Below are 25795 nucleotides of genomic sequence, written 5' to 3'. Positions count from 1 at the left end.
CCCAGTCTGCTGAAATTCTACCAATAGACAGTTCTTTGTTTTATCAGGGTAGGCATTACTCTGTCCTGGCTCCTCACAAAGTGTAAAAACCCCTTTCCCCCAGGAGAGGGAGCACTTCAAGGACCTGGCATTTCAGAGTGGGTGAGCTTATCAGAATTGTCAGATAGAATCAGTCTCCCTCTATCTCGGAATCTGGGACTCAAAGCTGGAAGGTGGCCCAAGGCAGGTCTTCCTGGGCCAGAGGCACTTGATCAGCAAAACTCCCTTACCACCCTTGGCCGGTCTGGAGCAAAGGAAGGGGGACAGGCCAGAGTGGGAGTGGGCCACTGCTTACCTTTTACCAGCTTCCAGAGGTAGATCTCCACCTGTTCAGAAGCCTCACGCTCGAGGGCCAAGCGACGCAGGTTGTCCGGGCTTGGGGATACTGACGTGTGGACGAGGACCCGGCCCGGTGCCTTCGGACACTTGGTGGCACTGATCTCACTGTGGCCAGGGTCTGCCTTGTCCTCTGGGAGAGACAAGGAGCTCGTGAACACTCTGTCTCCCCACCCCTGGTAGCCCAGGAAGAGGGGCCACTGGTCTGACATCCCCCTCAGGGTCAGTAGGGTCCTTGGGAAAGTTCTGGTGCCCCTGGGAAGAGAAGGGGGCCTCTGGGGAAGAGGGAGGGGGCCTCTCCCCCATTCACCTCCCATTGATTAGCATGTCAGGAAACTTCTCACCCTTCGGGGCCCAGCTCACCTTCCACCTCTTCCAGGCAGCCCACCTGGAACAGCTCAGTGCACCATTTCCTCCCACCCATAGCTTGTAAAACCCTTCTTGCTTATGTCTCTCCCTCAGGCCCTTAATCCCACACTGCCTTGCATTGCCTTGTAATTGTTTCACTTGGGTATGTTTTCTCTCTAAAGTAAACCCACAGGGTGAAGGGCAGGAATCGTGTTCTCCAAGTCTTTTGAGTCACTCATACCACCCAGCACAGGCTCACACTGAACACACGTAGAATGAAAGGTTTGGGAGGGATTGAGGTGACAATGGCAGTAATGATGATGATGAGTGTGATATGGGACAGGTTCTAGAAGGATTTCCAGTTCCAGCTCCACTGCTGTTTTGCTGTGTGACTTAGGAAGTTCCCTTCCCTTCTCTGGGTCTCAGTTTTCCCATATGTTGATGAGGATTGAAGGAAGACAGCAGTGGTCAAGAGCACTGTCTTTGTGGGAATTCCCTGGCAGTCCAGTGGTTAGGACTCGGCGCTTTCACTGCTGTGGGCCCGGGATCCGATCCCTGGTCAGGGAACTAAGATCCTGCAAGCCGCGCTGTGCGGCCAAAATAAATAAATAAGTAAATAGAAAGAGGGCATTGTCTTTGGAATAAGACAGACAGGGTTCATATCCCAGCTCTGTCACTTACAGCTTTGGGACCTGGGACGAGGTATTTATCTTCTCATTCTGTAAAATGGAGATAAAGATGCCTGCCTTGTCCATTTTGGTGAGGATTACATGAATTCAGCCAAAATACCTACCCGGCACATGGTAAGTGCTCAATAAATGTTGGCCGTTCCTCTTAAAAGTCCTAATAGACTAAGATTTTATGACTTCACAGAATCTAGGACATTATTTAATTCTATGTATGTCTGAAAGTCTCTGAATCTGTAACAGTAGATGGTTCCATAAGTCTAATATTTTATGAGTTGGGCATTTTTCACTGCTGTGCTTCTAACATTCTGTGCATGTAATAACCCCTACATCCCCTGGCTCTGAGTCCATGCCCCATCCATGTCAGAGATGTTCCAAGTGTCTGTGCTCTGGGGAGAGAGACCCATGGCTCACTCTGGCCAGTGCCCTCCCTGCCCCCAGGCTCTCTTTGTACCTGGACAAATCTTGCAGCACTTCCCAGCCACTTTCTTGGGCTGACGGCAGGGGTACTCAGTGGGGCAGGTCACCCGTTGGCAGTCCTGGCGGCCGTCCTGACAGGTGCACAGGATGCAGGGCAGGGGTCCAAAGGAGCGGAAGGCTGGGTGCCACACCTCCCCATGGGAGTACGTCTTCCCGCCATGCACACAGGCTGGGAGGGCAGGAAGGGAGGAGGGTCAGTGCCTCGGACTCGGGTCAGAGTCCAATAATGGCTGGGAGTAGGTCCTTGGGACGCCCCTGCTCCACCAGTCTGGCCCAGCCACACTGCCTGCGAAGTGGAGGCCAGGGAGTAAACCAGTCTTCTGTCCCGGACATCCCCCATCTCAGCACTCAGGGCCGAGATGGGCCAGTAAGTTCTTGCGGAAGATGGAGAGTCCTCCCCTGCTCTTCACAGGCACCTCCAGTGGGGCATGGGGAGGGTTGGCCTGACAGTAGGAGACCTGTGATCAAGTGCTGTCACTACCTGGCCATGTGAGTTCTGTCAGGTCCCTTCTCCTGTCTCAGCCTCAGTGTCCCATCTGTACAGAGAGGGGCTGGATGGATGCCTCTGCAGCCCCTCCCGCTCCACCAATCAGGGTGCCCTGCAGTGAGGTCTCTTTCCTCCCCCTCTGCTGCCACAATTGTCCCCTTAGCCTCCTTCCCTGACCCATCCCAACCATCCTGCTGCAGCCCAGCTCTGCTTCCTCCTTCCTTCATCAAAAACTTTCCCTCACCACTTCCTTATCTTATAATTAATGTACATGTCTGCCTCCCCTACTAGTCTATGAGCTCCTGGAGGACAGGGACCATTTTCATCTCTCTGTTCTGTGTCCCTCAATTCCCAGCGAAGACATGGCAGACGCTAAAAAAATATTGTTGTATGGCCCGTAGTCCTGGTTCCAGGACTGGTTCTGTCTCTAACTCAGTACTCTGAACCTCAGTGTCCTCATCTGTCAAATGGGGGTTTAGACCCGACGTTCTAGGGGTCTACAAGCTCATGGCCAAGTTGAGATTGGGGAACCACTCGGTGGAGGTGCAGGGATCGAAGTGGGAGCAGTCAGGGCCCCCCTTTCCCACCTCAGGGGTCGGCAGAGGCTCCAGTTCCCACCTTTCTTATGTTTCTCCTTCAGAACAATCTTGACTGTCGTGCTGCCTGCCTCCTTCGGTCGGAAGTGGCGAGGGAGGAAGCCCAGGGGGGCGCTGGGGCCGGTGGGGCTTGGGGTGCTCGGGTTTCTCTTTCTCCCACCGTCCCCTGAACATGGATCCTGGGAATGTCTCTGCAAAGGGCAGGAAGGACGCAGATCACCGACAGGCCACTGCCAGTGCAGGAGCAGCCAGACAGAGGCTGCGGTGAGAGGCCTGAGGATGGCTCTAGTGACTGAGCCTGATGGCCCAGGGAAGACAGGGCATAGGCTCTGGGTAGAAAGAAGATCTGGATGGGGTCGAAGATGTTCCCAGGCAATGGGCCTTTGAAAACTCTCAGAGGATAGTGGTTTGGAAATCCAGCCTCCACTGAGCCCTTCTCAGGCTGGCAGAGCCAGAGCCTTGGGGCTGAGATGGGCAAGGGTGCTGAGGTCTTGATCTGGGAGACATAAGTGATCAGGGACCTGGAGAACTTAATATGTAAGAAATGGAAGGTGAGAATGTAGTGAGGATGAGAGTCAGGAAATTCTTCTTTGTCCAGGAAGATTTAGGTGATGGGACAGGGGATGGGCCTCTGAAGATCCCACCAGGCCCCGGAATCCCACAAGCAGGAGGACTGAGAGTAGACCCTGACCGGAGATGATGGGTCTTGGGAGCCTCCTTTCTTGAGTCCCTGGAATCCAACATCCCGAGACCCCACCCCTCCAGGTCAGGTCTTGGGAGGGCTGGCAGTGAGAACAAAGGGTGTGTGTGTGAAGGCAGCCTAACAGGGCAGGGGCTCCCCAGTCCAGAGATTGGGGATTGGGAGCTCCACAGGCCATGGGAAAGGAGCAAGTGGGCTGGGGGCAAGGGGCAGAGCTTACCACCCCGTCACTGACCCTGAGTCACTCACATGCCTTCTTCTGCAGCCCCTTTCTGACTGTACAGTCTCTGAGTCAGTCCTCTGATGGCTGGACTGAGCCCACAAGAGCTCCTAGAGTGGAAACTGTGTCCCAGGCCCCAGCACAGGCCCAGGCACACAGGAGGCACCCAGGAAATGCTTGTCAAGTAGAATAGAGGCAGAAAGGAATTGAAGAGCCCAGCCCCCTAATTGGTGACTTGCCCACGGCATCCAGCAAGTCAGTAAGTAGCTGCTCGGGGCCTGGAACTAAGTCTGGTGGGTTTCACTTAGCTGCCTCCTGGGGAGAGGATGGGGAGGAAGGGGAATGACATGGTCAGGTCCCGTGGCCCAGGACCTGCTAGACAAAGCCCAGCCGGGAAAGTGGGGGTGAGCTGGCAGGGGAGAAGGGAGAGCTCATTCGTTCAGACCCCCGGGCAGTCTCTGGGAAGGGGAACCCCCCCCGCTTCAAGTCCCCCAGGGTCCAGGTGACCCAGGATGAAAGAGCAGGTAGAGCTATTCACATCATAGACATAGCACAGGTGCAGAGAGGGACGTGAGTCAGTGTGTGGGCCCATTCTCCCACCTCTTTCCTCTCTGACCAGAGAGCGCTGGGCAGGTTAGCTCATCTTAACTCTAGACCAAGATCGAGAGGGGTCAAGATGGAGCCAGCAGCAGTGAGGTGGCCCCAGACAAAGAACTGGTACCTCAGGAGCTAGATGGGGAAGGTTGGCCCAAGTCAGAGGCCACTCCCCTGGGGGACATGCTGCCCAGAGGAGACCTGAATAAGGACAGACACAGGCTCTGGACGGAACAGCGTCAGAATTTTCCAGGAGGGAAATCGGGAAGCTTGGGGCCTGCTCCTGCCCTGTGTGGTGTTTTTTCCCAGACCCCTCCTGACTCACCAGCCCACGGTGGGAGCCAGGATGGAAGTCTAAGGAGAGGGCCTGGAACCTGGTGGCGGCTAATGGAGCTGACCCAGGGGACAAATGAGACATGAGGACAACAACTGGTATTGCCTGTTCCAGAGCAAGGAGATCTAGGCCCTGGATACCAGCCCCCTCCCCTCCTCTCCCCACCCTGTCCCTAAAGCTGTGCACTCACCACCCCACGGTGTGACTGCGTGGCATCCTCTTCAGATGATTTCTCACCTGACCCATCTGGAAACCCAAAGGGAGTCGGGTCAGCCTCCGCTTCCTCAGCTTTGGGGCCAGAGCCCTGCAGGCCACCACCTCTAGGCTCTGCCCCTCCAAGGCCTGTTGCCACTTCTGCAGCCCCCCACACCAGTAGGTCCCTTTGCCCCAGTGGGGACTTATTCCTACTTCTCATTACCACGTCGCCTCACCCTTGGGTTGATGAAGTCCCTACAACTGGGCCACTGCCTCAGTTTCCCTACACCGGCTTCTTGGTCACTTAAGACTGAACCACCTGGCTGGACCAGAGCATCTTGTTCAGTGTCATCACGGATGGCCCAAGGGCTCTGAATCCGAGCCTGCTTAGCTGCAGTCCCCTGGGCAGCCTCTCTGTCCAGCCACGCATGAAGTCACCAGACTTGGTCTACACTATACCCTCCCGTGGTTGCCCTCTAGCCCCTCTGCCCCTCCAACTGGAACAGCCTAGGACTCCTCCATCCCCTACACCCTGGGGCACCAGCACACAAAACCCCCTGGAGTCCTGCAGCTTCCTAGATCCCTGAGTGGGATTCTCTCCCCTTCACCCCTGCCTCACATACAGAGTGTCTACCACTGAGCATTCTGGGTTCAAAGATCCAGAACGTTGGAATCAGCCTGTTCATTAGAAATCACCAAGGCCAATTTCTCAGTGCACACACAGCACAGCTGAGGCCCAGAGAGGGGAAGGAATCTGCAGGAATTAGCTGGAAGAACCAGGACTAAACTAGGATCACCTGGCTCCTGGTCCGGTGCCCTTCCACAGTGCCAACATCTGGGGAAACGTTCTATAGTGGAGCACTCCCCTCCTCAAGTCCTGCCCACAGGGGACAGTCCGGCCATCTGTGCACTTCATTCTGCCCAAGCTGCTTGCCCCGCACTCGTCAGTGTGTTGCCTCTTTCTGTGCTATACAGAGATGCTACCTGGATTCTGCTTGACACAGGTGCCCTGAGCTCCAGTGAGCCCAGGCCTGTGCCCAGCTCTGCCATGAGGAAGACAGGAAGAGACATGGTCACTGCCTGCACAGACCCCTCTCTTGTGCCTCTTCTGATCCTCTTGGCCTCAGTTGATTGCAGGGGTTTTGTCCCCTCACTGCAGGCACTGCAGCAACACCCCCTTCACATGGGCTCCAGCCAACTTCCCTCAGACGCAACCTGCCAGCGGGTGCCCTCGTGCCACACCTCCTCCATGTCTCTGCCCCCACTTCTTACCCTTCCCCACTCCCACCTCCCGCTCCCAGGACAGCCTAGCACAACCAGGGAGTGTGAGGGAATCACCCCGCCTTGGGGTGAATCTTTGACCAGTGAGAGTTGGTGGCTGCTGGGCAAATTCCTCCTCCTCCTCTATCACCTCCAGACTTTTCTGAGGAACAGAAGGCCACTTAGAGCAATAGGTCACACTTGATATCAAGCAAAGGCCAGCTCCCCAACACATTCCTGTGTTGTTTTTCCCTCCCTCCCTGCTTCACTCTCCCTTCCCCTCCTTCCTGCTCCCTGAGATTGCAATACAAAATAATGCACGTCAGCCTCTGACAGGCTTAGCTTTCTAGAGGCTGCAGCTAAGCCACCGCCCTGAGGAAAGAATGGTTTGCTACATGCTTCGTGTCCCCTGAGGTTCCCCCCTAACAGTCCATGGCTAGGTCCCTGCGGTGGGATGGGCGGGCACTGCCAGATCTAGGGACAGACTCACCTTTGCAGGCCTGGCAGCAGGAGGCGGGCAGCAGGAGGGGTGCAGGGCAGCCCGGTTCTGGGCAGGTCATGAGGCCGCAGTAGATCTGGCCCTCCTGACAGACAGAGCAAACAGGAGCTGGGAGATGAGCTCTGATGAGGACCAGCCTTGGGGCTGGGAGAGGCCCTGCCCTGGGGGCAAATGGCCTTGAGGTCCCCTCTGAGGTGGGGAGGGAGGGAGCAGCAGAGTCTCCTGGGCAAGGCCCGGCCATCTCAGCGGAGGTCCTCGTACCCCTCCCACTCTTACTCCAGGCCCTGAGGTAACAGTCACCCTTCAGCTTCTAAAGTGTTTTTGTACCCAGTCTCTCCCTAGGCTTTCACAGCAACCCCACGAGGTGAGATTCTCCCATCCTACAGATGGGGAGGGACTGTGGAGGGGCCTGGACCCTCTGAAGTCAGAGACACAACCGGGCAGAATGGACTAGAACCCAGTCTTCAGGCTTTTCCTACTGCTATCAGTGTCCTTCTCCCCTGGCCTAGAACAGGGAGCCCAGAGAAAGGCAGGACATTCCAAGTCCCAGATGTTCCCTTCCCCCTGAGCCCATTCACTTTCACTGTCCTTTGACCAGGAGGAACAATTCCCCCTACCCCCCGGGTCCACACCACTGTGCTCTGCAGGCCCAGACCACTGGCCTGTACTAAAGGGAAGTAGCAGGTCTTACGGTACAGCTGCAGAGGACACACTGGTTGGGCAGGCGGGAAGGGAGCAGCTCGTGGGCACTGAAGATCTCTCCATGTTGGTACGTGGTCCCGTTGTGCTGGCAGGACCTTGGCGGGGCCCGGAGCCCAGAGGGGGTGTGAGGTTCTGCAGGTGGGGAGGGGAAGGAGGAAGGAGAAAATGGTCTAAGAGCTTCGCCAGAACTAACTGGGTCACATTTCTGAAATTTTTGTATCCTGTCCCTTGCTATCATTTAAACCAAGCTCTGGCCTCAGACTTCCCAGCCAGACCTCCTATCAGTGAACAAAGAGGTCCCCGGGACACCTATGTCTGACTATGTCACTCCCTCTCATGGCCTTTGAGCCCCTCAGTTTCAGAGCTGGCGCTGATCAGAGCAAGAGGGCAAGGCCAGATGCTTCAGGTATACTGAGCCCCACTCAGTGGGGACCTGTGTGAGTTCACATTCAATAAGCATCCATGGAGCACCTCCTAGTGCCAGGCACTGTTCTAGGTGCTGGGGATACAGCAGTGAACAAGACAAGGTCCCACATGGAGCTTCATCCTAGTGGAGTCAGCTGGTATGATATGGACTGCGCTTGCGTAAGCTTGGTGTCAGCTCCTGCCATTCCCTGGCCACCAGAGCCCCCTCCCCATCACCTGCCAATTAGCCGGCCCTCACCCTGCTGGGTAGGGGGGTAAGCCTCCTGTCCAGGGGGAACCTGCTCATGCTTTTTTTTTTTTTTTTTTAATTTTATTTTTTTAACATCTTTATTGGAGTATAATTGCTTTACAATGGTGTGTTAGTTTCTGCTGTATAACAAAGTGAATCAGCTATACATATACATATGTCCCCCTATCTCCTCCCTCTTGCGTCTCCCTCCCACCCTCCCTATCCCACCCCTCCAGGTGGTCACAACCTGCTCATTCTTTCAAGACATATTTACTAAGCACTTTCTCTGCACCAGGCGCCACGCTACACATTGGGAATGGAGTGCAAATAAGACCCGGCCCCTCCCATCAGGAAACTGACAGTCTCACTGGGTAGAGACAGGCCCCAAGCAGTGACACTGGGGTGGTATGGGCTAGGGCGATGGAAGCACAGAAGTTGTGGCAGCACAGAGGAGGTGCCCCTAACTCAGCCGGGGAGGGTGGTCAGGGAAGGCTTCCTGAAGGGGCTGATGGCTGAGCTGAGTCTTGAGGAACACGCAGACCAGGCAGGGAAAGGGGCAAGGCTGGGAAAGAGAGAGGGAGGGAGGAGCCTGTGACAAAGAAGGGGTCTGGGCCAAGGCACAGTCCTCAAGGCGTGGTCAGGACTCCCGGGGTCAGCCTCAGCCGGGGAGGAGGCGTGATGCCCCCTCACTGGGCAGGATGAAGCACAAAGCCTCTGCTCCCCTAGGGAAACCAGAATCAGGAAACTATGACCCAAGCTGGAGTCATGGTCAGATCCCTACTGGGGTCCCACTTGGAAAAGGAGCCCCTCTACATACATACTCCATACCGGTCCCCAGCTCCCCAGGAGAGCCGTGATTCCCGAGTCTGGAGCTGAGGCTACAATCTGGAGCCTCCCTCCCTTCATCATCTTCTTTTTTTTTTTTTCTCACCCTGAACTTTTTTCTTTTAACACCTTTATTGAAATATAATTGCTTTACAATGTTGCGTTAGTTCCTGCTGTACAACAAAGTGAATCAGCTATATGCATCACCTTAATGCTACTAAACATGGATGCTCCTCTCAACGTGTCCCTGCCTTCGGAGTTGGCCTCCCCACTGGCTGTTCCTCATTTGCCACTTGGTTATGCCAGTTTCTTCTCTCACCACCTCTCCTCTCCTCTCTCTTACCTCTGCTTCCTAGAATCCGAGTCTCAGAGGCTCCTATAGCAGATTCTTAAAATCACGGACATTGAGCATCATGGCACACAGCATCCCTAAACCCCAGCCCTGGGAGGAATCTCAGAGTACATGTACTTCAACTCCTTCGGCCAGTCCCAGCCCCTGGTGGTAATCCTGGGGTGATCCTGGGGTGACCCTGCAGGGCCTCCCAGCCCCAGCTCACTCACTTGCACTTACACAAGGCACGTCCACTCACTCGGGCTCTGGCCAGCGCAAGAGTGATAGGAGACCATGTGTGTCGTCAACAGGCCAAGCATGCCCATTTTCCTTCAGCTATTTGCCACATTCTCTCTGTCTTCCTGCCAAACACAGCCACTTAAGCACGAGAAGTTTGTGGCTACCCCAGCCCTCCTTGGGGATCCATGGAGGATGTCTTCCCCTGAGCACGTTGGTGTCTCCACAGTTCTGGTGTCTGCAGACTGCCCCTCTCATTCCAGGGGTCTCCTTCAGCTGGAGGCCTGTGTCAGGAGTGGGTCGAGGGTCAGTGGGCAAGCGGGAGGCTGGCACGAGGGCAGGAGCGCGGCTACTTACCCACACACCGGGGACAGCACTGCTGTGGCTCTGTCACAGGCTGGGGGCAGTGGACAGGTGGGCAGTGGAGGCGGTAACAGTTCACATGGGCACTCTGAAGGGGACACAGGGATCAGTCCTAGTTCCAAGGAGCCACTGTCTCCCACCATCCTCTCCCCAAACCCCCTCCCAACTGCAGGGCACTGTACTCGTTTTAAGCCTGCGACGGGATAAAAGTGATAAACTCTGTGTGTCCAGTCTCTCTCCTTCCCCTGCTCATTTGTGTGGTTCGCCCATCCGTGTCCCTCCCCACCACGGAGGAGGGCACCGTGTGCCTGGGTTTGCACAGATCTTTTGTGTCCCTTTGTGGTATTTGAGAAATACAAGTAAAAGACTGGGTTATTCTAACATTGATCTTGACTGTGCTTTTTTAACTCCAGGGCTTTGTTCTTTTACCTCTGGACCTGAGCCTCTGGGCTAAGAGAGGAGTGTGACACACAAAGGGAGGTGACAGGGATGGGGGACACAGCTAGAAACAGCATGTGGAGAAGACTCAGGGCTTTGTGATCTGCTCTCTAAATCTCTGGGAGGTGTGGTTGATCCCACACAAAGCCTTGGGATTGGTACCAGAGGAAGGGCCTGAAATCTTGGACTTTTTCATATACAGCAAACGAGAGAGAAGGGGCAGAGAAGCATTCACAGAGATGAGCAAAAACAGAACTGGAGCGGGGGGCCACCACTGGAGATTTTCCCAGGCAGTCTGTCAGCCTGTCACAGACGCCCCACACTTTCCTCTCCCTCTGCTGTAAGGGCGTTGCCCTGTGTTGTAACAAACCATCACATCTGTCTCTTCTATCCAACCGCGAATTCCCAAGAACAAGGGCCAAGCCTCACTCTATTCATCTGTGAGTTGTGGGCACAGGGCCTTGCTCCAAACAAGTGCCCGCTGAAGTTCGAATGAACGAATAAGTGAATGAATGAGAGCCAGGAGGGGAAGGAGGTCTCTCCCTTAGTCAAATAGAGCCAGCTTTGTTTAAGCCTTGGAGTTGGCAAGTGTGTTTCCAGCCCCAGCTGAGTGCCCCCGAAACACTTCTCCCAAGGCAGCCTCCTGCCCCATGGAGAACCCTGGAGCAGGCCTTAGTCTCTCTGGGCTCACTGCTTCCCTTGTGATGGCCAGAGGCGATCACAAGGACTAATCAGTGCTAAGGGACATCCTAGAGTCCACAGGATTGGTCTGAGCTCCAGAAGGGGCCTTCTAGAGGCCTGGCACACGGGGGTGTTTGATAAATGTCCAGAGGGTGAACGGAGCCCCTCAGGTGAGAAACCAGGGTAGAGTATGAGGAACTGTGTTGTCTGAAGAGTTAGAATCTCTCTCTTGATTCTGGCCTTGAAGGAACCAAGGGGTGGAGATGATGAGCGACATGCAGCAGGAAGTAAGGCAGAGACAGGCTGGGGGGGGCAAAAGGGCAGGGGCAAGGCAGGAGGCCTTGCAGCCAAAGGGTGCCTCTCAGGAAAGTCATAACTACCATTTATTGAGTGGCTACTAGGTGCGGGCATTATGTTATATAGAAATGCATTCTCTCACTTCATCCTCTCAACAACCCTAGAGGGAGATACTATTTATTATCCACCATTTCAAAACGAGAAAAGAGCCTCTGAGAGGTCAAGTTGCCTAAGACACACAGCAGGTGAGCACTGTGTAGGGTCTGTGCACTTTCCATGAAAGTGCCTCTGGTGGAGGGGGCGTGTGGACTGATTCATTCACTCAATGTTTACTGCATGACAGCTGGGCGCCACATCCTCTCCTGAGCACTAGGGGCATAGCAGTGAGTGAGAGACAAGAGTTGTGCTCTCACGGAGCTCCCCCCTAGCAGGGGGAGACAGACTATAAAAAATAAATAAGTAGGAACAAGATCATGTCAGATGTTAAATTTATAACAGGAATAAAACAGTGTAATGTGATTGCATTAACAAGGTTAGGCTATTTTAGAAACAGCCACAGAGAAAGCCTCATAAGGAGGCAACTTTATGTTATAAACTGCAAGATGAGAAGGAACCATTCCTGGGAAGATCTGGGGGAAGAACATTCCAGGTGGAGGAACAAGTCGGAATGAGTTGAAGTGTTGGTGCAGGTAGGAAATGAGGTTGGAGAATAAGGCAGAGTCATATCACGTAGCGCCCACAGCAGGCAATTTGAATTTTACTTTAGGTGCAGCGAGAAGCTATTGGAGGGTTTTAAGAGCTTTTGAATGACATGATTAGTTTTTTGTTCAGAAAAGATCCTTCTAGCTGCTGTGCGGAGGACAGATTAGAAAGGGGTACAGAGAGACCTCATGGGATGCTCACATAGCAGCCTAGGTGAGAGAGGAAGGTGGCTTAGATTAGGGGGGAGCAGTGATGATGGAGAGAAGGAAGGGATTCAGGGTGTATTGGGGGGATGCCGGCTACAGCCCCTTGGGGTGAGGAAACTGTGTATGTGTGAACTCTGGGGAGGGAGAAATGAATTAACTCCACTGGATCACAAAACTTGGACTTTGTCAACTGGACCACATGATATGTCTGGAATTTTCTGTTATGGTTTCCTTCCTGTTTTTTGGCTATATTTCACAAAGTTCTTTTTGAAAAAGCTGATTGGCCTCAGATGTGCTAAGGAAAACCAAGGGGAAGCAGGGATGGGGGGTTGTGCTCCCACTGGCATCAGGTTCGACCAGGGGCCAGCATGGTAGAAGCAGTGGGGGATCAGAGGGAAAGACCCCAGGAGGAGTGAGACCCCAGTGGTCAGAGTCAGGAGAGGGGCTGGCCCACCCCCCATCCATGTCCCAGTGTTTCCTCAGAAGCTCTTCTCTGCTCCCACCCTGAGGATTGTTTTAACAAGGGAGGCTCTCACAGCCTTGGCTGTGCAGGGAAAAAGAGGAGCTAAGGGGCTGTGGCTCCAGCTGGGAGCTAGGTACTCCCTGCCCCCAGCACCCTCGCCTGGACAGAGAGAGCTGCAGACTTCACACCAATGAGACTGGGCCACCGGCAGCTGAGCCAGGGCCGAGGGGGTTCAAGCCTCCTAAATCAGCGGTCCCCAACCTTTTTGGTGCCAGGGACCGGTTTCGTGGAAGACAAGTTTTCTATTGACGGGCAGGGTGGGGGCGGGAATATTAATTCAGGTGGTAATGCGAGCAATGGGGGGGATGGTTCAGGCGGTAATGCGAGCGATGGGGAATCGTGGCAGATGAGGCTTCACTCGCCCACCGCTCACCTCCTGCTGTGTGGCCCAGTTCCTAACAGGCCGCGGACCGGTACCGTGGGTTGCGGACCCCTGTTCTAAATCACTCCCTCCTTCGCCATCCTCTAACCCCATACCTGGCCTGGGAATTCTGGACCACATGGGGGTCTCATTTATTCCACCCAGTTGACTGTACAAGGGCCTCTGGAGGGTGCTGGGTTGGGGTGGGCTGGGGGGAGACAGAGGTTAACAGAAGATCTGGTCTCTGCCCCAGTTGGTATAGCCTTCTGCAAGACCCCGAAATGGGCATGAGTGAATGCCTAGGAAGACCTGCTCCCAGGGCTCCATCTAGGCGAGGCAGTAACTAACAGACACAGACAACCATTTTACTTGCCAACAGTGGTCAGGAGAAAGCGACAGAGAAACTTATGTGGGCTCCCAGAAGAAAATACTTCCAGGTGAGGGATCAAGTAAGGTTCCTGGTGGAGGTGGCATTTGGGTGAAGCTGCAAAGAATAAATACTTGGACCAGTGGTGTTGGGAGAACGCATCCTAAGGTAGGGCGGCCAGAGAGGTGGCTGGAGGAGATAGCCCGAGGAAATGAAGGATTAGGAGGTCAGGTCAGGAAGGCTGTCTTCTGCTGCATGGGCACAGGGAGGCTGGCACCAGCAGGAAAGAAGGCTGGATGAGAGATGGGAGGCCTGGGTCCTCATCCCAGCCCAGCTACTGACCCACTGTGTGATTTATCTCTGGGAGGCGCACAGTAGGCATCTATGCCTATGTATTAGATACCCAGTAGTGAAGTGGTGTGGCCTCAAGTCCCTCAGTTGCTGCTGACAGAGCACGATTCTAGGGGGCCCAGTTCCAGAGTGCCCCTAACCCTCAGAGTCAGGCTGTCCTCCCTCCCTCCAGGGTGCCTTCACTGGAGGTCTCCCAGACATACCTGTCACAGGTGGCCAGAGGAACCTACCTCGGAGCAAGTACAGCGCAGGCAGTACATCAGGCCCTGGGGCTCCAGGTAGGGGTGCCAGCTCTCGCCAGGGGAGTACCTCTTCCCGTGGAAAAGGCAGAACATGTCTGGGCCTGGCAAACCAACCAGTGCTTTATCAGTCCCGGGAGGCTCCAGCCTGAAGTCCCTGCCTCATCCCTCCTTCTTTCTGGCTCTAGGAAGGATGTCATCTGGACCACTCAAGTGAAAGAGAATCCACGGGACGTGCTCTCCTAGTCAGAGGGCCAGAATGTCTGAGTTTGAATATCAGCTTGACCACATACTTGCCGTGTGACTTTGGGCATGTCACTGTCCCTCTCTGAACCTTAACACTTCTCTCACAGCGTGGTTAGGGGATTAAGCAGTGAACATGCTTTACAGATTTAAATTGTTGTGTAAATGTTAGTTATTATAATTAGATGAATAATCTGAGGCCCAGAGAGGCCAAACTACACCTCGAAAAACACACAGTAAGTCAGTAATCAAGCAGGGATGACAGCCAAAGTCTCCTGACTCACAATGCAGTGCTCCTTCTGCCCTCATAATTACACTTGCTTCCTTTTCCTTTGTCCCATTTTGCTTATTTATTTGCTACATCTCTGCACCCTCCCCTCCCTTGCCCTCTGCTGCTCCCCTGCCTACACACGCGCGCACACACACACACACACACACACACACACACACACACCCCTTCCACACACACACACACACACACACACACCCCTTCTCTGGGCCATGTGACCTATCTTTCTAATAAAGCCACTGACAGCAGCTTTCTTGCTTTCATACTCTACTGTGTCCCTATATCTCACTAAGCTCTGATGGAAAGTGCTTGAATTGGGAAAACAAAGTGCTGCCTAGTGAAAGGTTGTTAGAAAACTGACTTTTAAGTATCCTTAAAAATAGTCATTGGTACTGTGACTGCACATCACCTGATTACTTTTGTAATCTGCGTATCAGTCGTCAATATGTAGATGAATGCTTCTAAGAATGACTAAAATAGTTTATTTCCTTATGTGGGTTAGATATCTCTCCTGCAATCCTTCTTTCTTGAGACCTCCACCCCTTCTCTCCTCCCACAGTCCATCAATTGCCCAGTCTTTCGAGCTCTGTCTAGAACACTCATGTTCTCACCTCTCACCAGCTCAGCACCTAGCCCCAGGGCAGGGCTCCTGGTCAGGCGTTGAGGGCCCCTTGCTGTGTTCCTCTGCCTCTGGCCCTATCCCTGCCAACCCTCTTCCATACAGGTACCTGATGATTTTTACAACCCAGAAGGGATGCTATCATTCCTACAAAAACCTCTCCATTATCCAAAGAATAATCTAAGCTCTTTCAGGGGGAAACTGGGAGGCCCAGCACAAGCTAAGTATCCATAAAGACGTGTTGAATTAAATGAGATTGAAATTTGGAGAAAGAAACCAACATTTGTTGATGATATTCTATTTATGTAAATTACTTAATTATCTTATTAACATCAATGTTTTGAGAATTAAATTGAATAATGCTTGGAAAGTGCTTACTTAGCCCGTTCCTGACACTTAGTTGAATGCTATTATTATGATAATTACGGTAACAATGACCCTGCAAGATGGACATTATCATCTGTTCGAGATTCAAGAGGATAAGGTTAGTTTTGCAGGGTCATTGGGATCCTTACCATGATTATAAGAAAACTAGATGAGAAAACTGAGGATCACAAAGACTGAGTGACTTGCCTGAGGCCACCCACCTATTGATTTGAACCCAGGACCGCAGGTTCCCAAGCGGAGATCCCTTTAGTTCACCTCACCTGCCATGGCTTTTTGCTCAAACTCAGGGCCTAGAGGTTTATTCTCTTGGTCCCGCAGGCCGCCATCCCCCATTCGCTATTGTTTTCTCTTGGTCCCCTATTGGTCTAGAATCTAGAGATTGCCTTTCATGCCTCCTCCTGCACACTTTCTAGAGTCTCACACTTTCTGAATCATTCTCTTAGATGTTTAAGCTCACAGAATCACAGAGCATCGAAAGCAGTACAGTAGCAAGGGCAGCTCACCCGCGAGGCCAGAATCCCCTCTCCGTGCTGGGGGTGGCCTGGAGCAGGGGACAGAAGCTAAGGGCCTCTGCGAACCTTTAGAAAGTTTCCCTTGTGAGAAGCTGAGATCAGCCTCCCTGGCTCTCTGCACTGCTTCTGCCCTGCCTCTTGCCCTCCCCAAAACAAGGATTTGAGGCCGCGGTCGTGATGCCCTCAGAGTCTGTGCTTCAGTGGCCACTGGGGCGGCCAAGGCTTGGTTTGCTCCCCACCCACTCTCCAGCCCCGCATGGTAGAGGGGGGGATCAGACAGCAGATCCCGTTCCCAGCAAGGCCCCGGCTGGCCCGTATCAAATGAGCTGTGTTCATCTCTCAGCCGCTGCTGGCAGAGAGGGCAGGACACAGACCCAGCTGGGGTGCTCGGCAGAGCCAGCCCAATGCTCCGAGGATTGAATAATGTCTTTCTTCCTCAGTCCCTCCCCCACCAGAGAAGGGAGCGATTGCAACACCGCTAAGGCCTTGCTGCTGAAGAAAACCTGTCCCACCTTCTCTGGGGTGGCCCTGTAGCCCGGCCCCTGTGCCAGTTGGCAACCCCTCCCCCTCCCCGCCGGCTCAGAGCATGAAGACAGAGAGAATGTCTCAGCCCATGCCCAGGCCAGGAGGTCCCTTCCCCCCACAGACGGACCTGGCAGCAGCTAAGAATGTGGAGGCCTGGCAAGCCGTCCCCCAACCCCAGGAGCCCCAGGCCCACCACGCCCTCCAAGGTGAGAAGCACTGCCCAGAGCTCCCTCTTCTTCTAGGGAGGTGAGTGCCCAAGGCCACGCCAAAACCAGGCAGGAGGAAGAACTGTCAAGACCTCAGGCTGCCTGCGTCCCCGCAGTCCTGGCACTCGCCCCATCCTTGCACGTGGCGGGTAGAAGGGGCTCTAGCTCCTTATGCCACGATATCACTGTGTGATGTTGAGGAAGACTCTTTCTTTCCTTCTCTGAGCCTCAGTTTCCCATCTGCAAAATAAGGGGTGGGGGTGAACTTGGATCTTCATGGGTTTACTGTACAGATAGTTTCTGAATCCATGATTTCAAAATTCTAAGATTCCAAGGTTCTAGGTTTCTAAGATTCTACGTTTCATTAGAACACAAAGCTTCTAGAGTTGTAGGATGTTGTGCTTCTAAGATTCGATCATTTCAAGCTTCCATGATTTTGGATGTGTTGATGGTCCCATACACCTAGGCTCTCAGGGGCTCCAAGGGGGGCTGGGATGAGGCTCAGGCAGTCAGTGCAGCCGATCCTGATGACATGGAGAAGGAGGCAAAGTCTGTTTCTCATATCCCCTCCCTTCCCATCCACTCTCTGTTGGTCCTCTGTGGCCTTCCCGCTCCAGCCCTGGCCTGAGGCCTGCCCTGCTTCTTCTCTCCACCAACTGTGTTTTCCCTCGGGGGACTTTCGGAGTTAATGTGCCCCTCCAGTGATGTCTAACCCAGGAAAAAGACATTAGTGGAGCAAGTTTTTGTTTGAGGAGGACGATTGGCCCTGTTCCAGGCTTTAGAGAGACAAAGAAGAATTAAAGTGGGACAGGTCTCACACCCTTCAAAACCCCTCACCCAGTGTGTATGTAGTTTCCAAACTCTGGCTTCAGAGTCCAATAGGCTGGGGTTCAAACTGGATTTGGCTTTTATCTGCAGCCTGCATTTAGACAAGCGATTTAAACATTCCAGGCCTCAGTTTCCATATCTGTTTAATGAGATGAGTAATAATCTTTGGGGGTTATTGCAGAATTAAATCAAATAATATGTGTAATATGCCTAATGCCTGGCACATATTAGATGCTCAATTAAATGGTAGGTTAAAAACAAACAGACAAAAAGCAGACCTGGGTGCTGACCCCAAACTTCCCTAACAGTCCATTTCTCATGGTATTCCTTCTACTCCCAGAATTCTATTAGGGCATGAACATCATGGTACCTGCCATTAAAGTCAAATCTCCCAGGTCTCAACCTCACCAACCTTGCTTCCTGTGGTTCCCTGCACTCTCCTAGCCCCACTCACAAGCCAGACTCCCTCAATACCACCTCTGTCTACACAGATCTGGGCTGGGATACAGCCATGAAAGTGGTCAGAAAGGTTGGAGGAGAAAATGGGAGGGCAGGGATGAGAGGCCAGAGATCAGGCTGGAGAAAGAGGCAGAGGCTCACGAAGGGCCTTGAGACCCCTGAGGGCAAAGGAAAGCCACAGAAAGGCCTTAAACTGGGGTGTGCCCATGGTCAGGTTTTCATTTTAGAATCATCACTGCGGCTGCAGGAATGGAGAATGGATTGGAGAGCAAGACTGGAGGCAGAGAGACCAGGGAGAGGCTGTTACAGTAATCTGTTTTGAGATAATGCTGGCCTGGACCAAGGCAGGAGCAGTGCTGATTGGCAAATGTACAGATTTGAGGAACACTAAGTAGGTACAGTAGGTAGGCTTTCAGACAGACTTGATGTGGGTGGAGAGGGTGAAAGAGCAGTCAAGGATGGGATTGAGGTTTCAGGCCTAAATAACCAGGTGAATGTGGGGTTCTTAGCACAACAGGCAGTAAATGTTATTGTCCTTATTTTTGATGTATTTTTATCATTAGTAATAGTAACATTAGTTCCTTCTATTCATTCACTGATTGAGCATTTTGTATATCAAGTCATACATGTCCATGGGCCTGGTACATAACTAAATAAGACACCCTCCCCACCCTCAAGGAGCTTACAGCCTAATGAAGAAGACAGATAGATATGATACATACAGTTGACAAGTTCTAAAATAGTGGAAGCATGGGGGCTTGAGGGAAGGCTTCCTTGAGAAGGTGCCTGACCTGGACCTTGAAGGAGTTAACAAGGTAGAGACGGGTTGACCTAATCTGAATTCAGGGTAGCAACATTTATCAGACAGACTCTGGTATCTGTCACAATGTTATCACGTCACCCCAGCCTGTCACGAGCAGGCTCCCACCTGCTTTTCCAGCAGAACTCTTGGTGGTGGCCCTTTTTCAAGCCTCACCTCCTCTTGCTAAATTTCTCACTCCCCCCATCCAGCCCCCACCCACACTCCTTCAGGCTTCTGTGCCTTTACACACGCTGTTTCTTCCACCTGGAATGTGATCCCCCATCTCCAACGTTTGACCAACTCCTCATTCTTCCAAAGCCTGTTTAGATGCCACCCCGTGAAGTCACCCAAACCTTCCGGGCCACTGGCCAGTCCTTCCTGTGGGGTCCCACAGAACTGAGTTCAGCCCTCTGTCACAATTTTCATCATACTAGATTAGAAATACTTATTGAATGGATTGCTCTTCCTTACTAAACTGTGAGTTTCTTGAGAGCAAGGACCAGATCTCATTCATTTTTGTATCTCCAGCGTTCTGTGCAGAGGCTACATAGAGTTGGCACTTGATAAATGAATGCATGATGAAAGAATGGAGTTGAAGGAGGTTCTGGAAGAGGAGGTGATTGCTGGTCCTTAATCCTGGAAACCTCTTGCTTTAACAAAAAGGGAAATTCATGATGTGACAGGAGAGCCAAATCTCTTTAGGCACTTTGATCTTGCCACCTAACGGGAATTAGCCTTTGACCTCCCCTTTCCATCTCCCATCATCTGAACTCCCAAATTGCCCACCAAACCAAGCACCATGTACAAAAAGGCCAGGAGCCTGGGGAGGTACGCGGCTGAGCGATTCCATGATCTTCACGTGTAAGTCAAAATTCCCAAACTGCCCCATCCAAGGTCAATGCACATTCTGCCTTGAAACCCTCATGCTACGATAAAGGTCTCTTATGGAGTAGTCAGGAGTGGGTAGTGTGGCTGGGAATTCTTCCAAAAAGAGACAGAAAAGACAAGAAAGAAACTTCTGGGCTGCAGGAGAGGCTGGATAAGACCACAAAAATGGCACCAGGTGGAGCTGGGGCTGGAACTGTGGCTGGCCTGTCCCCAGCCTGAGAGAACTCAGGAAACCTTAGAGAGAGCCAGCCTGCGAGGGAATGTGAGAACGTTCACATCTTTTCCCTCACGCCCCATCAGCCATACTTTATTTATATATAGTTCCCTTTTCACACAAACTTGCTCCCCTCTGAGACATAAGCTCTGCTCTGGGCACTGGCACTCGATGGGGGAGGTCTCCTAAGGGAATCAGAAGTAAAAACCTCGCTCCTCAGTGGCTGAGTTGTGCAACCTAGGGAAAGGGCCCTCACTTCCCTGAAGCTGAATTCGTATCTGGCACATGGCAGATGTTCAGGAGCATAGACGGACCTCAAAGGAGAGAGTCATCAAACCAGGAAAGGCAGCTCTGTTGCCTGGCAAAGGTCAGGGGGCATAGAAGACCCTATTTACATTCCATTCTGCCTTGGACATATACATTTATAGATTTACAGAATCTTAGAAAGTTAGGGATTGAGAGATGATGTCCAATCCCCTATTTTACAGATGTGGACACTGAGTCCCAGAAAGGGATTGGGACTTGTCTAAGATCATTGATTTTTGCCAGCATGAACTCCAATGCCAGTCTTCAGATCTGGGTAGGTGGAGGCTGATTATAGGAAAACCCATACCCTAAGGGACAGGATCAGAAGAAATGGCTTTAAATTGCAAACAAAAGGATTTAGCTGAGACACAAGGAAGAATCCTGACTGCAACAGAAGAGTGTGGAACAGCCTTCTCTGGGATGGGATCCTGCCCAGAGGCAGGGGGATGCCTGCAATGATCTCTGCATTGCACCTCCCAGCAGCACTGCTCCCATATGCCAGTCCTCTTCTTTGGGAGTCCAAGGGATTCAAGGTCCCTCTCCCAGAGCCTGGCACCGTGGCCAGCGGCTGGGGGAACTTGAGAGGCCAGTCCTGGAACAGGTGCAACAGCTGGAGCAACTGCACAGCTGCTGCCCTGCTCGGCTCGGCAGCATGCAAGCCAGTGAGTGAGACAGAGACCTCTACTGGTGGGAGAGAGGAGGTGCAGAACCTCCTAGACAGACCCAGAGAGGGGCCTGACTGGAGCCAGATGTCAGCCTTCTGTACTCACTGTGCCAGGCCCCCTAGTCACTTTCTCTTGGTGTCTGAGAATCAGTCTGTCTATCCACTCCTCCCTGGCAGGGCAGGAGTACCAGGCTGCAGACCCACACTCTCCCAACTCCCTTTTCCAAAGGTCAGAGCAGACTCAGAACCATGGCAACAGCATCTTTGGGTCTTAGAGTCTTAGATTCATGGGATGTTAAAGCTGGAATGGTCCTCAGTGATTATCTATTTGACTCCAACCATCTCACTTTACAGCTGGGGAAATCTCAGGGGCAGAGAAAGGCTACTTGCCCTGGGTCACAGTTGGAATTGGTGGCAGAGCCAGGGCTGGAGCCCTGACCTTCTGACTCCAAGTCTGCCCTCTGTACCATATCATACCATGGGAGCTCCCTTCCTGCCCAATCTCTGCCTATGGGGTCTGGGGTTTTGTCACCTGGGAACAAAAACTTTGATTCCCATAGTATATATAACCCTTGGAGATAGAATAGAGGGGCCGATGTTTTTACCTGATAACTGACTCTCTCCTGAAGTCAGGATTGGCTGGAGGGAGAGATGAGAAAGCAGAAGTGTGCTGGACACCTTAAAGGGGGGTGGGGAGGGCACAATTAGTAAGGAAAGAGCACAAAGAAGAGGAGCTGACATAGGAGAAAGAGCACTGGAAAGGGAGTCAAGGTACTAGGCAGGTTCCACAGACAAAAGGGAGGGATGGGTTCCCAAAGCGACTGACATCATGTATGCACGTGGCTCAGCCTGGGACTGGCAACAGTACTGGTCAGTGACCAGGTCAGGGACCCCACCCTGGCTAAGGGTTCTAGCTGGGAATGGAATAGGGGTTTGATCTGTGGTAGTGTTTGAGGATTAGGCCTCAGCCTGTGGCTGGAGTTGAGATTCAGTTTGGGCTAGGATCAAGGCTCAATCTGTGGCTGGAAATAGAGCCAAGGATAGAATAACCTTTGTTTGAATACCCTTGTGCTTTAAATAAGGAGCAAGCTGCCACGCATGTTCACAGGACCTAGGCATTCTGCAGGACTGGGCCACCTCAGGAGTCAGACACCACACGGGCTTGAGAATTTCCATCTGTTGGTATCACTTCTGAAAGCACCTAAGATGTCACCAGGAGATTTCTTACCTATAACAGGCCCGAGATCTTACTAACTAAACTTACTAAACTAAGACGAGGGTCTTCATAGGAGATCTTCAAATAAGACCTCGGCAAATGACTATAGGATTGTTTCTAGATTCATAGGTTGTTAGCACTACACAGAATGAGGCTCAGAGAAGGAAAGTGATTTGTCCTAATTCACACAACCAGTAAGTGACAAATCGGGGACTAGGATCCAGGTCTCTGTTCTTTGCTTTAATAAGTTTGCTGTGTGACTTTGGGCAAGTCACTCCCCCTTTCTGGGCTTCAGTTTAACTATAAGGATTGGTACATCGAGGGGTAGAAGATTTTCAAAGGTTCTTCTGGCTTTGACATCCTGGAATCTTACATCCCTCTGACTACCAGTCCACCTCACATTAACTCAACAGTTCTGCTCTGAGGTTTTTCTTGCATGTCGGGAACTAGGCTCCAGACTAGGGGAGATGGAATACTGGCAGCACCTAGTGAGAAACATGGCCCAAAGGCCAGTGGAGGCACAGAGGAGGGGAGATCAGAGTGCATCAGGCGGCAGGGAGAGTTTGCTGGAAGAGGTGTGACCTAAGCAAGGCTGTAGAGGGCTGACAAACTGTGGGAGGCAAGGAGGAGAGGTGTGGGTAGGACATGAGCAATCTGCATGAGCAATCTGATTCTAGGACATCTTTCTAAGACACATCCAGGGCAACGAAATTTGGAGAAAAGCCTTGGGGGTTAAGAGCCATATGCCAAGTGGAAGGGAGGCAGGCATGGAGGGCATCCTGTGCTAAGTCTCTTTTAAGAAGCAACAGGAAGGTACTAGGAGGAAACCTCCAGGGATCCAGGAGGGGGAGGAGACATTGACTGAGTAGTAGGCATTGTGCTGGGCATTTAACACAGTCACCTCCTTTAATCCTCCCATGAAATGTTCAGGTTCCAGGTGAGTATGGGTCTTAGACAGATGCAGAAATTGAGGCTCAGAGAAGTTGTCACTTATGAAAAGTCACACAGCTACTAAGAGGTAGAGCCAGGACTTGAACCAACCCTGGGCTCTTTTCAGGACTTGTTACTAAGGACTTCTATGAGTCTCATGCTGCTGGCAGCCCAGAGACAACCAGACATGCAGCCTGCCCTCATGATCAGAGACAAGAATGAAACAAAATCCAGCACTGCCGGCTCCAGAAAGTCACGTGCAAAAGAAGGCAGAGATGGGGGAGCTGAGCTGTGGAGAGGAAAGAGCTCTAGGCTGGGAAACTGGGGTTTCATCCTAGGCTCCGCCCTGTGTAACCTGGAGCAGACCACTGCCCTGGGCCTCGGTTTCTTTATTGGGTATGTCAGGGTTTGAACTAAGCTCCTTCCTTTTTTATAAGAGAATATTTGGTTTTGTTTTCCATCCTCACAGCATTCCAAGAGATTGGCAGAAGATGGGGAGGAGGTCCACCAGCCTATTGTGGAAACAGTGAGGAAACTGAGGTTCAGAGAGATTATATAAACTGTTTGCGGTTACGCTGTGTCTAAGTGGAAAAGCATGAATTAGGGAACATGTTTTTCAAGAACCTACCATGGACCAGCTAGCTGCTGGTGCTGGTTGCTTTCCATGTTTTCTTGAATTTAATCCTCAGAACAGTCCTAGGATTTTTCACTCCCATTTTATAGATTAGCAAACTGAGGCTCCGAGACATGCCCTCCATGCCTGCCTCCTACCAGCTGGTATTCAACAGGTCTGGGATAGTGAAGACCCTGGTCTATCTCACTGTGCCCTGCTACCTCCCAGTGGCTCACAACTCCAAATCAGGGTTCCTTCCACATGCTGTGGGACACGGGGGAAAAGGCATAGGATTTGGAACTGGAGAGTCCTGGCTTTGGATAGCTCACTACCTCTGTAAACTTGAGCGCGTTTCTTCTCTCAGCCTAAGTTTTCTCATCTGTAAAATGCAAATGATAATACCCACCTCATGGGAGTGTTGTGAGCATCAAAAGAGAAAAGTAATGGGAAAGTTTTCCTAGTTAGATCTTTTTTCTTTCCACTGGCTCTCTTTAAATGCAATAGCCTCTACGTCTTCATCACACCCTTGCAGCCAAACATACCAGACTCCCTACTAGGAATAAGCATACCCCCTCCCCCACAAAAAGCACAGTGCCCTGCCCTCTCTCCCACTGCTCTCAGTTCCCTCCTCCTCGGGTCCATGGCTGCAGCCCCCTTGGCTCTGAGTCTTGCCAAGTTCCCTCCAGTCTCCCAGACTCATGAGCCCATACCGGTCCGCAGAGAAGTCTCCACCCTCCCGGTACAGGTGCTCCCTGGATGGCTGTCAGAACAGTCTGGGGTCCCAAGTCCTGGCACTTTCCCGCGCATCCCGGCTGTCCCATCCCTCTTCTGCCATCCAGCACACCCACCCGCTACTTACGGGCTCGTGCGTGGGAGTCCAAGGGGAACCAGAGCAGCGCGAGTCCCAGCAAGGAGGAGAGGACCCTTACCTCGGGAACCATCCTTCCTTCCCCAGGGCCAGGCCCCCAGGCGCTGAGCCGGGAGGGGGAGTCGGGAGAAAGTGAGATGAGGGGGTCACTGAGGCACAGGGCCACAAAGCAATGCACGGACCCAGGGAGGGCGGCTGCTACAGTGGAGATTCAGAGAAGAGTCGAGAAGAAGGTGGTGAGGACAAAAAGGGAGGTCCAAGGTGGGAATAAGAGGAAGGTGGAAAGAGATGGAGGGATAGAGGAAGGTATGCAAGAGGGGAAAGCGATTAAAGCAAAGGAGAAGGTGAGAGGGAGGGGTGGAGAAGAAAGACAGGAGAGGACAGGGGTCCACCGAGCGCGCAGCGCTGGGCGAGGCGCGCGGGACCGGCGGGCTGTTCCGGGCGTGCGGGCTAGAAGCGGCCGGCGCCCTCTGCTCGCTGGGCTCGGGGTCGGGCCGCGGGGTCCTGGGGCCCGGCGGGGCGGCGGTACCGGCGGCGGCGATGGCGCGGCGGCCGCGGGGGGAGGCTGCGCGCGGGCCGGCTGTGCACGCCAAGGGCGCCAGGCGCCGCGCTCGGGCGCATTTGTACTTTGCCGCGGGAAGCAGGCAGCCCCGGCCTGGCGCTGGCCTAGCGCTGGCGCCTCCTCTGGGGCACCGCGGGCTCGGTGGATTGGCCACCCGAGAAACAGGCCCACTTTTCCCCCTCCTCTCTAGTGCCGGTCTCTGGGACAGACGCTCCAGGCGCGGCGCCGAGAGGAGGCGAGGGGGCTGGGGAGGGGGAAGGAGCCACCCGGGCCACGGGTTTTAACCCCTGACTCCCCGCGGCGCCCAGAGTGCAGGAGGACCGAACCCAGTTAGGCTTCAGGTGGGACGTGGGGGTGGGGAAGGACGAGATGTCGAGTCGGGGAGGGGAAGCGGGCTGAGGAACCGAGAGGCGCTCAGGTTAGGGAACTCGGCGGTGCGTGCACGGAACTCCGCCTCTGGATGAAATCGGGACACTTGCTGTTCTTAATTCTGTTTGTGGACTTGGCCACTCCACCTGAGTCTGTTTCCCAGATCCCGATACTAAAATTGGGATCTTAGTATCTTCAGTATCTTTTGATATTTTAATGTCTTCCCACAATTCGAACATGAAA

General features: G+C 52.9%; 1 protein-coding gene across 2 annotated transcripts in view; it reads right to left on the bottom strand.

Annotated features, from left to right (window-relative positions):
• CHRDL2 (chordin like 2) overlaps positions 1-24901 on the bottom strand; it is a 29930-nt gene extending 5029 nt beyond the window's left edge. For both annotated transcript variants that reach the window (XM_007120970.4, XM_007120971.4), the window contains exons 1-9: positions 24613-24901; positions 14044-14156; positions 9882-9975; positions 7466-7608; positions 6766-6859; positions 5011-5066; positions 2995-3163; positions 1864-2058; positions 335-508 (exon numbers count right to left, since the gene is read on the bottom strand). In XM_007120970.4, coding sequence (XP_007121032.2) covers positions 335-508; positions 1864-2058; positions 2995-3163; positions 5011-5066; positions 6766-6859; positions 7466-7608; positions 9882-9975; positions 14044-14156; positions 24613-24694 — 1120 coding nt within the window. In that variant the 5' untranslated portion in view covers positions 24695-24901. The remainder of the gene's footprint in view (positions 1-334; positions 509-1863; positions 2059-2994; positions 3164-5010; positions 5067-6765; positions 6860-7465; positions 7609-9881; positions 9976-14043; positions 14157-24612) is intronic.
• Between the last annotated feature and the right edge of the window lie 894 nt (positions 24902-25795).

The sequence above is a fragment of the Physeter macrocephalus genome, chromosome 16, assembly GCF_002837175.3.
Source record: "Physeter macrocephalus isolate SW-GA chromosome 16, ASM283717v5, whole genome shotgun sequence".
Taxonomy (NCBI): Eukaryota; Metazoa; Chordata; class Mammalia; order Artiodactyla; family Physeteridae; genus Physeter; species Physeter macrocephalus.
Note: the sequence above shows the minus strand (reverse complement) of the source record. Positions and strands in the feature narration are given on the sequence as shown.